Source organism: Oryctolagus cuniculus, chromosome 13, assembly GCF_964237555.1.
Source record: "Oryctolagus cuniculus chromosome 13, mOryCun1.1, whole genome shotgun sequence".
Taxonomy (NCBI): Eukaryota; Metazoa; Chordata; class Mammalia; order Lagomorpha; family Leporidae; genus Oryctolagus; species Oryctolagus cuniculus.
The window spans coordinates 98,035,337-98,049,001 of NC_091444.1; the positions used below are offsets into that span (position 1 = coordinate 98,035,337).

At 47.6% G+C, this 13,665-nt stretch overlaps 1 protein-coding gene across 1 annotated transcript in view; it reads left to right on the forward strand.

Annotated features, from left to right (window-relative positions):
* Positions 1 to 7,483: 7,483 nt before the first annotated feature.
* Positions 7,484 to 13,665, forward strand: part of LOC103346384 (WW domain-containing adapter protein with coiled-coil-like) — a 53,549-nt gene continuing 47,367 nt past the window's right edge. The window contains exon 1 of the mRNA XM_070054994.1: positions 7,484 to 7,556. Within this exon, the coding sequence (XP_069911095.1) occupies positions 7,484 to 7,556 (73 nt within the window). The remainder of the gene's footprint in view (positions 7,557 to 13,665) is intronic.

The window sequence follows — 13,665 nt, forward strand, 5'->3', positions numbered from 1 at the left end:
GCAAACGATCGTGAGACTTGATAAATGTCAGACCACTGGATAGCTACATGAGTGGATTTGTAATATTTCCTCAAAAAACTAGGTACTTGGCAATTCTATTGCACACAAATTAAACCACAGCCTTGGTCTATCTTGTGGAATTCAGACTATGAACAGAATACTGACTGTGGAAGGTTTGATAGAAGTAGGTTCCATGACATAGAGAGACAGGGTTATCTCTGGCCATTGCCGCCATTTGGGGAGTGAACTAGCAGGTGGGAGACCTTTGTATCTGTCTCTCTCTCTGTTTGTAACTCTACCTCTCATGTAAATATATAAAATCTTTTAAAAAAATAAAAACCCACCCTTTTAAAAATATTTCATTTATCTATTTTTATTTATGAAAGGCAGAGAAAAAGAGTCAGATGGAGATTTCCTGTCTGCTGGTTCACTCCCAAAATGCCCTTCACAGCTGCGGTTGGGCCAGGCCTAAGGCAGGAGTCTGAAACTCTGTCTGGGTCTCCCACTTGAGTAGCAGGGACCCAATTGCTTGAGCCATTGGCTGCTGCCTCCCACAGCGTGCTACGCAGGACAGTGGGATAGAAGCAGAACTGCTACTCACACCCAGGCCCTGTAATACAGGATGGAAGCTCTTAACCACTAAGTCAGCCAGCTGCCTCCACCACACTTTCTACAAGCGCATTTTACTTTAACAAAGACCTCAAAGTAGGTGCCATCTCTCTACAATTCAGAATAAAAGGGCCCCAAGAAAACACTTGCCGCCTTCTGTTCGGATTCAAAGACAGACAAATAGCTGAAAGGTAATACAGAAGCCTTTGAAGAAGTGACAGGCCGCTGGGGGAGCTGAAGAGTGCGCATAGCCTGCCTGGTGACACCATCCACTGGCTAAACAACTTGAGACTGAGACACTCCCGCAGGAGGCAGTCACACTCACTTGTCCTTTTGTGTTCACAGTGAGCCTCCTGCTGCCATACTGGGACTGCAGAGTGGCATGCTGCCCCAGGATGTGACAGGGATGGGGCATTGGGACGGGAGGACACGAGTGGGACAGCAGGGAATAAGGAGGAAGAATCACAGGCAGGAAGACAGTTAAAGAGCTGGTTTCTTCTCCAAACTCTCTCTCGGAGAAATGTTGCTGGTGTATGTAGTTTCTAGTAAAAAACAAGCAGCCCTTCACTGCAAGAGAGAAATTGCAGCATCTTGTAAAAAGCTGATAAAATTATGGGAAAAAAAATCAAAATAAGAAAGCTTTTCTACCAAAAATGCTGCTTACCCATGGGGCAGGCATGAGGTGCAATGATTCAGCTACTGTTTGAGACACCTGAATCTCGTATGGGAGTGCCTGTTTCACGCCCCAGCTACTCCGCTTCTGATCCAGCTCCCTGCTAATGCACACCCAGGGAGCCGTCAGGTGTTGGCTCAAGTATCTGGGCTCCTGACATCCATGTGGGAGACAGTAGCTTTGACTTGGCCCAGCCCAAGCTGTTTCAGGCATTTAGGGGAGTGAACCAGCAGAAGGAAGATTCATTCATTTTCTCTCTCTCTCTCTTTCTGCTTTGCATATGGGAAGAAAAAAAAATTCATAAGGTTTCTTTCCCTGGACTCCATGTTTTGTACAGGACATGTCCTGTTTTGCAAAAAGTCTGCAGAGACTTTGTCCTGCAAAGTAATCTGGATAAAACAGGCCTGGGCCACTGCTAGGGCAGTTCTGCCGCTCTCTGGCAGAGCAGAGTTGTTCCGTACATCAATCAGTTGGGTGACCCGTGCTTCTGTTTGGGGCTAACTTCCTGGTACAAGACTGCCAGGGCCTCCTCGTCTGTCCAGCCTGCTCTTCTGTGATACAACCACGGCTGCAAAAGAAGGCCTAACATGGGGCCCCAGAAGCAGTGCTCCCCCAGTCTAGATCCTCAGTGAGTGAACACACATGTGCTCAAGCAAACAATCACACCATGCAGATGATGTTGACGTTGAGGCTTTGTGAGAAGGGGTGAGCTGCGCTGTATGTCGGGTTATCCATCTCCCTTGAGACATACAGTCACACTGGATTTTATGTACGTGGATAATAACTCCTCAGAGTGTCCAAAACCATTTCTAAAGTGTTCATTCCTAGCTGTGCCATCACCCTCCAGAACTTCTTCCATCAAACTGAAACACTGTACTCAGGGCAAGAGCTCACCCTTAGCCACACTTTCCCCAGTCCTGGTAACCAGTCTACTTTCTGTCTCCAAGAATTTGACTTCATGGAACTAAAACCACACATTTGTAGCCTAAGATCTTTAAGGTTCATCCGTGCTGTAGTATGTCTCAAAATTTCCTTCCTTGAGGGGCCAGTGCTGTGGCACAGTGTGTTAAGCTGCTGCCTGCGATGCCAGCATCCCATATAAGCATCGGTTTGAGTCCCAGCTGCTTTGCTTCTGACACAGCTCCCTGCTAGTGCATCTGGGAAAGCAGTGGAAGACGGCCCAAATGCTTGGGCCCCTGCCACCCATGTGGGAGACCTGGAAGAAGCTCCTGGTTCCTGGTTTGGGCCTGGCCCAGCCTTGGCCATTGCAACCATTTGGGGAGTGGACCAGCGGATGGAAGATCACTTGCTCTCTCTCTCCATGTAACTCTTTCAAATCAATCAATCAATCTTAAAAAATTCCTCCCTTCAAATAAGCCTTTAGCCTAGCAGTTAAAAACACCCGAACCCTACATCAGAGTATCTGAGATCAATTCCTGGCTCTGGCTCCTGACTTCAGTTGGCTTTCTGCCAGTGTGGACCCTCAGAGGCAGCTGTGGTGGCTTGAGTAATCGGATCCTTCCCATCCACACGGGAGACCTGGATGTATTCCAGGCTCCTGGCTTTGGTCCCAGCCTAGCGCTAGACGTTGCAGACACATGGGGGTTAAACCAGTGGGTGAGAGCTTTCTGTCTGTCTCTCTCTGTCTGCTTCTCTGCCTCTCGAATAATTTTAAAATCACTTTTAAAAATAATGAATAATATTCTATTCCACATATAAACCATATTTTATTTATCTATTGTGGGGAGCAACTGGGAGCAACTCGGACTAGACTAAGTTACTGGAATTAAGACTTATTCTATGCATCTGCTCTCCCACAATATGGCGCTGGGAGAGGAGGAAACAGCTTCTACACAGCTGCCTCCAGTTCAACCAATAAACTGTAGGACCTGCTCCTGATTGGAGGAGGGCAGCGTACTCGGCGTGTGGGTAGCAGAGTTGGGATTGGTGGAAGAGGACTATAAAGGAGGAGAGAGACAACATGCACCAGGAACACCTGAGGAACATCTGAGCAGCCCCCGAGAGAGCCGGCCGGCGGTGTGCCGCTCCCCTGCGGAAGTGGGGAAAGTGGCAGGGGGAGCCACCCTTCCACGGAGGTGGAAGGGACGGTAGCCAACCCGGGAAGAACCAGCAGCAAACCCGGGGAGGGCCGAGCAGACAAAAGAACAGCGCAGGGTCCTGTGTCGTTCCTCCACGAAGACGGGGAGCGACATCTATCAATAGACACTTAGGTTGCTTCCACCTTTTGGCTATGGTGAATAATGCTATGAACACTGGTGTATAACAGTCTGTCTGCGTTCCTGCTTTCTTTTGTGGAATTACTAGTTATATGGCAAATCGCTTTTTACTTTTTTGAGGAACTGACAAACTGCTTTCCACAAAAGCTGAACCATCTTTACCTCCCTATTAGCAGTGCAGGAGGGTTCCAAGTCCCCCATATCCTTAACCAGCACTGATTTTCTGTTTCTCTTTTTCTTTTTTTAAATAATTGAGGCCTTGGTTCTTGTACTAATTGCCCCAAGTATACCTTTTATTTTTTTAAGATTTATTTTGAAAGGCAGAGTTAGGGGGTGGGGGTGGGGCAGAGACAGAATCTTCCATCTGCTGGGTCACTTCCCAAAGGGTGGCAATCGCCAGAGCTGGGCCAGGCCAAAGCCAAGAACCAAGAGCTTCATCTGGGTCTCCCATGTCGGTGGCAGAGGCCCAAACACTTGGGATCAGAAGCGGAGTAGCTGGGTCTTGAACCGGCACCCATATGCGATGCTGGCGCCTGCTAAGCCACAATGCTGGCCCCTTGCTTTTGGTTTTTAACAGCAATCCTAATGAATGTGACACAGTATCTTCTTGTTACAGCCTATTTGGAGACATTCTTCGCAAAAGCATCTATTCAGAGTTGTCAATTTTCTGGTTTGTTGAGTGGTAGAGAATTCTTCATGCACTCTGCACATCGGTCCCTTAGCAGATATATGCACACGCAGTGTTTGAAGAGGGGAAGCAAGTCTGCAATGATGGCTGAGGGGCAGCGGAAGACACAGGGAGGCACACACTCTAGTGTGAGTGACAAGTGACAAGGGACAAGTGGGGGAGGAGCGAGTAGAGAGCTGAGAGCCCCTCAGATGCCCAGGCAAAAGGTGTTTGTTTTTTTTTTTTTTTTTTACTTCTAGGCAGAGTTGGCTCTACCCCTCACCTTTTACCACTTGGAGTTACCGCAAGTTCTGCCCCATTTTTCTCACATCAGACACCCCAGACAGATGACATGCTTTACAGAAAAGTTTCTTTAACTTCCTGCACTGACCAATTTCTGCTATATTTTTATGCCCAACTTGTTTTCACTGCTTTTCTTTAAATCATTTCAATGTTGGAAATCCAATTTATTTCAAAAAGAAATTTTAAAGTGGGTATTAGAAGTGGAAAACTGGAACCGGTGTCGCTGTAGGCATAGCAGATGACAAATAGCAGTCACTCCTTTGTCATCCAGGACAGCCCCGGCTGTGGTCCTAGATAAGCAAGTCCTCTCGCTATCGGGGAGCCAGTTATGCGTGCTGGTCTGCTCAGCTGGGTCCATCTGTGGAGCAGAGGTGCTGCTCCATGGGAAGCTCACACCTGTGCACGGGTTTGTAGCAGGAGCAGAGACGGGCTGATGAGGGTAGGGTACCCTATCAACTGTCCTTTCACCGCACGCTTTGGCAGACTTTGCTATAGCCGAGAACACACTGCCTGAGATTTTATTCTGAGATTCCCACAGAGCCCAGTCTGTGTGTGTGAGTGACTGGAAATAGGGACAGAGCTGAACTGACCTAGCTATCGGTGGTCTGGAGGTAACCCTTTACTTCAGCACTTCTTTTTTTAAATTTTATTTATTTATTTACTTATTTTTATTTTTTACAGGCAGAGTGGACAGTGAGAGAGAGAAACAGAGAGAAAGGTCTTCCTTTTGCCATTGGTTCACCCTCTAATGGCTGCCGCGGCTGGCGCGCTGCAGCCAGTGCACCGTGCTGATCTGAAGGCAGGAGCCAGGTGCTTATCCTGGTCTCCCATGCGGGTGCAGGGCCCAAGCACTTGGGCCATCCTCCACTGCACTCCCAGGCCATAGCAGAGAGCTGGCCTGGAAGAGGAGCAACCAGGACAGAATCCAGCGCCCCGACCGGGACTAGAACCCGGTGTGCTGGCGCCGCTAGGAGGAGGATTAGCCTAATGAGCCGCGGCGCTGGCCTATTTATTTATTTATTTGTTGACAGGCAGAGTGGACAGTGAGAGAGAGAGAGAGACAGAGAGAAAGGTCTTTCTTTTCTGTTGGTTCACCCCCAATGGCCGCTGCAGCCGGCACACCGCGCTGATCCGAAGACAGGAGCCAGGTGCTTCTCCTGGTCTCCCATGCGGGTGCAGGACCCAAGGACCTGGGCCATCCTCCACTGCACTCCCGGGCCACAGCAGAGAGCTGGCCTGGAAGAGGGACAACTGGGACAGAATCTGGCGCCCTGACCGGGACTAGAACCCGGTGTTCCGGTGCCGCAGGCGGAGGATTAGCTTAGTGAGCCGCGGCGCTGGTCTCATTCACCTATACTTTAATAATTTCATTTTTTTAAAAAAATTTAGATATTTTATACAGGTAGGAAGACAGACATAAGAATCTGAACTTGGAGAGACATTAAGGTTACATATAAGTTTGGGAGCTGTCAGCTAAAGGATAGATTTGAAAGCCATGAAGCTGGGTAAGAGCCATCCAGTGCTCTGGTGGAGACAAACTGAGCCCTGGGGTACTCTGGGGTGAAGAGATCCGGGAGAAGAATCTGAGCAGGAAGGAAGAATCCAGGGATGGAGGGAGAAGGCACAGCGTAGAGATCTGGAAATCAAGTGCAGAGAGTTTATCAAGGAGGAGAAGTGATTCACTTTGTCCAATGTTGCTGCGGGACAAATGACATGGAGACTGAAGGCCGACTGCTGGGATGAGCATACAGAAGCTGGTAGTGATCTTAACAACGGTGCTTGCTTTGGTGGTAGGAGAGAGAGCCTGATGAGAATGTGTCCAGGTAGGAATTAAAAAGATGGAATGTGGAGCAGCAAGTATCAACTGCTATGTCAGGGTTCTGTTTTGCAAAGCGGAACCAACAGGGCAGACTGGCATGGGAAGAGGTTTCGAGAGGTTTTTGGTTTGTTTTTTAAAGATGACAGAAATAATAATGCTCAAACGCTGGTGGAAATACTCTAATTTGGGGCCCGGCTCTGTGGTGTAGTGGGTAAAAGCCGCTGCCTGCAGTGCTGACATCCCATATGGGCGCTGTTTCAAGTCCCGGCTGCTCCACTTCCGATCCAGCTCTCTGTTATGGCCTAGAAAGCAGTAGAAGATGGCCCAAGTGCTTGGGCCCCTGAACCTGCGTGGGAGACCTAGAAGAAGCTCCAGGCTCCTGGCTTCAGATCAGTGCATCTCTGGCTGTTGAGGCTATCTGGAGAGTGAACCAGCAGTTGGGAGACCTCTCTCTCTCTCTGCCTCTGCTTCTCTATGATTCTGCCTTTCGAATAAAAAAAAATACTATAATTTGGAGCCCAAAACTGATTAATGTAGGAGAGGAAACGGGGAAGGGCCGTGTCAATATTGAGTAGATCAGAGGGAAAGAGATCTAGATCTACACAGGAATCAGCAGTTTTTGGCAAAGGATCAGACAGTGAGTATTTGTGGCTCTGTGAGCCACACATTGTCTCTGGTACATATTTTTCTCTCCAGCCATCTAAAAAATATGATAACCATTCTTAGCTCATGGGTTGTATGAAACAGTGACAGGATTTAGTTCAAGGGCTGCAGGCAGGTAGCAGGCCTCTGAGGTACTACACAAGAAGGGAGGCTGGTTTGAGACAGCGGCAGGGAGAGCATTCACAGTTGGTGTGTGCTAGGTAGTGAGCCGACAAGGAGACTGTGAGTGCGGAAGCGAATCCGGAGACAGAGGAGAGGCAGGAGGTCTCTTCTGATTGTTTCGTTTTGTCCAGGAAACAGAAAAAAAAAAAAACATGGAGGGCAAGATTTAAAGTAGAAAATGTTGGGTATTTTGAGAGGCTAACAGATGAGACAGTCTAAAGAAAGGGGGTAAAGGGGAGAGCTGTGTCTGAATGTTTGTGTTTGGTATGTTGAACTCTTAACTCCCAAGGTGGTGGTAATTAGAAGGTAAGGCCTTTGGGAAGAGATTAGGCCCTGAGACTGGACCAGTCATGACCGGGATTAGTGCCCTTATAAAAGAGGTCCAAGAGAAATCCCTCATCCCGTCCAGCGTGTGGGGACACCGTGAGAAGGTGGCATTTATGGATCAGAAAGTGGGTCCTCATGAGATAGCCAAGCTGTTGGCTCCTTGTTCATGGACTTCCCAATCTCCAGAACTATAAGAAATAAAGCTCAGGGGCCGGTGCTGTGGTGTAGCGGGGGAAGCCGCCACCTGCAGTGCCAGCATCCCATATGGGCACTGGTTCAGGTCCCGGCTGCTCCACTTCTGATCCAGCTCCCTGCTAATATGCCTGGGAAAGCAGAGGAAGATGGCCCAATCCTTGGGCCCTTGCACAAATGTGGGAGACCAGAAGAAGCTCCAGGCTCCTGGCCTAGGATCAGCCCAGCTCTGGCCGTTGTGGCCATTTGGGGAGTGAACCAGAGGATGGAAGACTCTCTGACTCACTCTCTCTCTCTCTCTATCTCTCCTTTGCTTCTCTGTAACTCGGCCTTTCAAATAAATAATTTTTAAAGATTTATTTATTTATTTGAAAGGCAGAGTTACACAGAGGGAGGAGAGGCAGAGAGAGAGAAAGAGAGAGCGAGAAACAGAGAGAAAGAGGTCTTCCATCTGCTGGTTCACTCCCCAGATCTCTGCAATGGCCAGAGCTGTGCTGATTTGAAGCCAGGAGCCAGGAGCCTCCTCTGGGTCTCCCACATGGGTGCAGGGGCCCAAGCACCTGGGCCATCTTGTACTGCTTTCCCAGGCCATAGCAGAGAGCTGGATTAGAAGAGGAACAGCCAGGACTAGAACCGGCACCCACATGGGATGTTGTGTCACAGTGCCAGACCCTCAAATAAATATTTTTTTTAAAAAAAGAAATAAATCTCTGTTGTTTACAAGCTACCCAGTTTGTGGATATTTTACTGTAGTGACCTAAATGGATGAAAACAGCAAGAGTGAATAAACTTGAAGAAAAACTAGAAATTGATTGGCAGCATTTTTAGGTCACATTAAGTTTCTGTTCATGAATTTAAAGTGAGACCCTCACATGTTTCTGAGTCACATTCCACTACAAGAGGAGCAGGAGTGAACAGATGAACATTGGTTAGAGTCCTGATTTTGCTGGAAGGATAAACTGAGAAAGGAAATCAAGAGAGTATTCAGGGGCTGGCATTGTGGTGTAGTGGATAAAATCACCAGCCATATGGGATGCTGGTTCCAGTCCTAGCTGCTCCAATTCTGATCCAACTCCCTGCTAATGTGTCTGGGAAAGAAACAGAGAATGGGCCCCTGCACCCTGTGGGAGACAAGGAGGAAGCACCTGGCTTCCGGCTTCAGCCTGGTTCAGCTTTGGCTGTTGTGGCCATTTGGGGAGTGAATCAGAGGATGGAAGATCTCTATACCTCTCCCTTTCTATAAAATAAATAAATGAATCTTTAAAAAAAGAAAGAAAAAAGAAATGTTTCTCATTAGGCTGCTCTCAGCGAACAGTTAAGAGGTCATTGTATAGACAGAAGATGGTGTCTTAGATGAGACTGGTAGCAGATCAGAGCAACTGGAATAGTGAGCACTACTTAGGAAGTAAAATCAATGGACTCAGCTCTCTGCTGTGGCCCTGGAAGGCAGTGGAGGATGGCGCAAGTGCTTGGGCCCTACACCCCTGTGGGAGACCAGGAGGAAGCACCTGGCTCCTGGCTTCAGATTGGCGCGGCGGGCTGGCTGTAGTGGCCATTTGGGGGGTGAACCAACAGAAGGAAGACCTTTCTCTCTGTCTCTCTCTCACTGTCTAACTCTGCCTGTCAAAAAAAAAAAAAAAATCTATGGACTCTAATGATGAATGGGATAAGGTGTGTAAAGCAGAAGCAACAAGGATGATGTCTACAGTTCTGCAATGTTGGCAACCACCGTTACCTAAATGTGACCACTTTGATCACTCAAAAAACAAACACCATATTCATTCAGCAGTAGCCCCTCATTCCTGTCTCTCCACAGCCACTGGAAACCACGAATCTGCTTTCTGTCTGTAGCTTTGACTACTTTAGCCATTTCATGTAAATGGAATCTCCCACCCTGTGGCTTTTAAGTGTCTGGCTTCTTTCACTTGGCAGGTTTTCAAGCCTGATCCACGTTGTAGCATGTATCAGCACTTCACTGTTATTCATGGCTAAGTAATATTCCATTGTATGCATATACCATGATTTGATTACTCATTCACCTCTTGATGGGACATTTATGCTGTTTCTACTTTTTAGCTACTATGAATAATACCACTATAAGTATTCACATGCCAGTTTTTGTTTGAATATCTGTTTTCTATTCTCTTCAGTATACATTTAAGAGATCTGCTGTGACATACTGTAATTCTCTGAAATTCTGAGGAACTTCCAGAGTGGTCTGCATAGCAACTGCATCTTTTTACTCTCTCACTAGCAATTTATAAGACTTCCAGTATTCCACATCCTTACCAACACTTTTAATTTATAGTCATCCTAGTAAGTGTGAAGTGGTTTCTCTTTGTGGTTTTGATTTGCATTTCCCCAACCAGCAATGATGATGAGCATCTTTTCTTGTATCTGTTAGCCATTAGAATAGTTTTTGGGGGTGGGCCAGCGTTTTGACAGAGTTAAGCCACTGCTTGTGACACTGGCATCATTTGAGCCCTGGAAACTGGCTGCTCTGCTTCTGATCCAACTTCCTGATAATGTATGAGGGAAGGCAGCAGAAGACAGCTCAAGCACTGGGGTCCCTGCCACACACATGTGAGACCAGGATGCAGTTCTTGGTTCCTGGCTTCAGCCAAGCCCAGTCCTAACTGTTGTGGCCATTTGGGGACTGCAACTGCAGATGGAAGATATTTTTCTTCTCTCTCTGTAGCTCTTCCTTTCAAATAAATGAATCTTTAAAAAAAATTTCTGGGGGGCCAGCACTGTGATGTAACAGATAAAGCCACCACATGCGGTGCTGGCATCCCATATGGGCGGTGGTTTGAGATCCGGCTGCTCCACTTCTGATCCAGCTCTCTGCTGTGGCCTGGGAAAGCAGTAGAAGATGGCCCAAGTCCTTGGGCCCCTGCGCCTGCATGAGAGACCTGGAAGAAGCTTCTGGCTCCTGCCTCCTGGCTTCGGATCTGGTGCAGCTCCAGCCATTGCGGTCAACTGGGGAGTGAACCAGCAAATGAAAGACCTCTCTCTCTCTCTTTGTCTTTCCTTCTCTCTGTGTGTAACTGACTTTCAAATAAATAAATAAATCTTTAAAAAAAACTTTTTAGAGAAAAATATGTTCAAGTCTTTTGTTCATTTCTTTTTAAAGATTTATTTTATTTATTTGACAGGCAGAGTTACAGAGAGATAGATACAGAGAGAGAGGTCTTCCATCTGCTGGTTCACTCCCCAGATGGCTGGAACAGAGCTGTGCCGATCTGAAGCCAGGAGTCAGGAGCTTCCTCCAGGTCTCCCATGCTGGTGCAGGGGCCCAAGGACTTGGGCCATCCTCCACTGCTTTCCCAGGCCACAGAAGAGAGCTGGATTGGAAGAGGAGCAGCCAGGACTAGAACCGGCTTCATATGGGATGCCGGTGCCCCAGGCCAGGGTGCTAACCTGCTGAGCCACAGCACCAGCCCCTTGTTCATTATTTTTTTAAAAAAGATTTATTTATTTATTTGAAAGGCAGAGTTACAGAGCAGAGGCAGAGAGAAAGAGGAAGCAAACCAGCAGATGGAAGATCTCTCTCTCTCTCTCTGTAACTCTTTCAAATAAACAAATAAATCTTAAAAAAAAAAAAGAAATGCAGGTTGTCATCTTCAAAGCTGCTGCTGGGCTGGGCAGGTGAGTTAAATGATGCAAAGCTCTCCTCTGAGAGAGAGATATAAGTCATCCTTTTCTTAAGCGTCTGCCTGGTCACTGCAAACCTCTGACTAGTTTCCAGAGCTCACTCAGGGTTGCCTCTGACAATTTTTGCCAATTATTTATTTTGCAGGAGGATGGACTCATGGATCCCTACTTTATGCCGACACTTCTCTACTTTGTGAGAAACTTCAACAGATGGTAATGGAGTAAAAGAGGATGAAGGGATTATAGGAACAGTTGGAGAAGTCAGAACAAAATAAGGACCATGTTGTACCACAGAAGCCAAGTGAGAAGGGCAATGCAGAGAGTAGATGTTAGTGTCAAATACTCTGAGTTCAGGGATGGGTGTTCTGTGAACTAGTTAAGATGCTGCTTGGGATGCCTGCATCCATCATGTAATATCTGGGCTTCAAGTCCTGACTCTACTTCTGATTTCCAGCTTCCTGCCAGTGCCCTGTGAGGCAGTGGGTGATGGTTGAAGCAGCTGGGTCCCTGGCAGCCATGTGAGAGAACTAAGTTGAGTTCCAGGCTTTCACTTGGCTCACCCCCAGCTGCTGCATGTCTTTAGGGCATGAACCTGCAGATGAAAGATTTGTCTCTTAACTCCCGTCTGCTGACTTCTGTCTCTCCATCCCTCAAAACAAATACAAATAAAAAGCCTGCCACTTTGAGTTCAGGTAGGAAAAAACTGAAAAATGTCCACTGAACACAGGTAGAGAAGTCATTTGTGACTTTATGTCTTGAGGGAGTGATATCAACACTTGGAACAGGACAACTGTGAGGTACACAGGACTGTCCTAGGCATTGCTATATGTTGCCCTCCAACAAGCAAGTGACATCATCCCTCCATCCCTCCTGGACAGTAAGCAAGTAGCATCGCTCACCCTTGGTCAACTGAAAATACACAAGTGATAACCAATAAATACCGCCACACATTCCCAAATGGCTCCTGAAGACTCGGCACTGCCTCTTGAAGAGCTGCTGCCTTGGGAAATCTGGTTTCATAGCTACGGGGCATATGTCCACTGCAGGGACTTCAACTATGAACAGAGGAGTGCAGAATTAAACCGGACAAGACTTGGTGGAAGTCTGGCAGAAGGAAGGAAGGTAAAAGAGTAGTAACTGGCTAGGGGCAATAGGAAAGTTTTTTTTTTTTTAAAGATTTATTTTATTTATTCAAAAGGCAGAATTAGAGAGAGGCAGAGAAAGAGAGAGGTCTTCTTCCATCTACTGGTTCACTCCCCAAATGGCCGCAATGGCCAGAGCTGAGCTGAACCTAAGCCAGGAGCCAGGAGCTTCTTTTGGGTCTCCCACGTGGGTGCAGGGGCCCAAGCATTTGGGCCATCTTCTACTGCTTTCCAGGCCATAGCAGAGAGCTAGATGGGAAGTGGAGCAGCCGGACTTGAACTGGCCCCAAGGAAGGGTTTTTTGAACACAGGATTCAACATGTTGAAGATCTAATGGAAATGAGCCAAAGGAAAGGAGAGCCTGCATATACAAAAGAAGGGAGAAGTGGTACCAGAAGGCGACTGAAGGGGCACAAGGCAAGCACAGCTGACACAACTGGCCGTAGACAGGAGCCCAACTCCTGCTTTGAAATAGCAACCTTAAGACAATGCTGGAGCGTCTGTACTGGCTTGCTGTTTCCTTTCTTACCATGCAGACTGTTCTTTTTTTCTTTAAGATTTATTTTTATTTATTTGAAAGACAGTTACAGAAAGAGAGAGAGAGAGAGAGAGAGAGAGAGAGAGGTCTTCCATCTGCTGGTTCACTCCCCAATTGGCAGCAATGGCCGGAGCTGCACCAATCAGAAGCCAGGAGCCTCCCCTAGGTCTCCCACGTGGGTGCAGAGGCCCAAGGACTTAGGCCATCTTTTACTGCTCTCCCACGCTATAGCTGAGAGCAGGACTGAAAGTGGAGAAGCCGGGACTAGAACCGGCGCCCATATGGGATGCAGGCACAATGATCTGTCTTTAGAGCTACTTCCTGCTGACATGGGGCAACAGGTACTCTCTGCTGGCATGGGGTGATGTCTCAAGCCATTGTCTCCTGGGTGGGAGCTGAGTATATCCCTGTAGCAGCATTTGGTTGACCAAGCAGGCTAATTTTTAATGTGATAATTTTTATGGCCTGTGAATGATGCTATAAATATCCAAAAGGCCCTTGGCAGAAGACAGGCTCCCCACCTCGGCAAGATCCTTCACAGTCGGGTCTCCTGACCTCCTTCCCTAGCACTGCCCCCTTGGTTATGACCCACCAAGCACAGGACTTCCCTGATTGTTCCTGCAGACAGGAAGCTCATTCCTGCTACAGCACCTTTACCAGGCGCTCTCTCTGCAGCCAT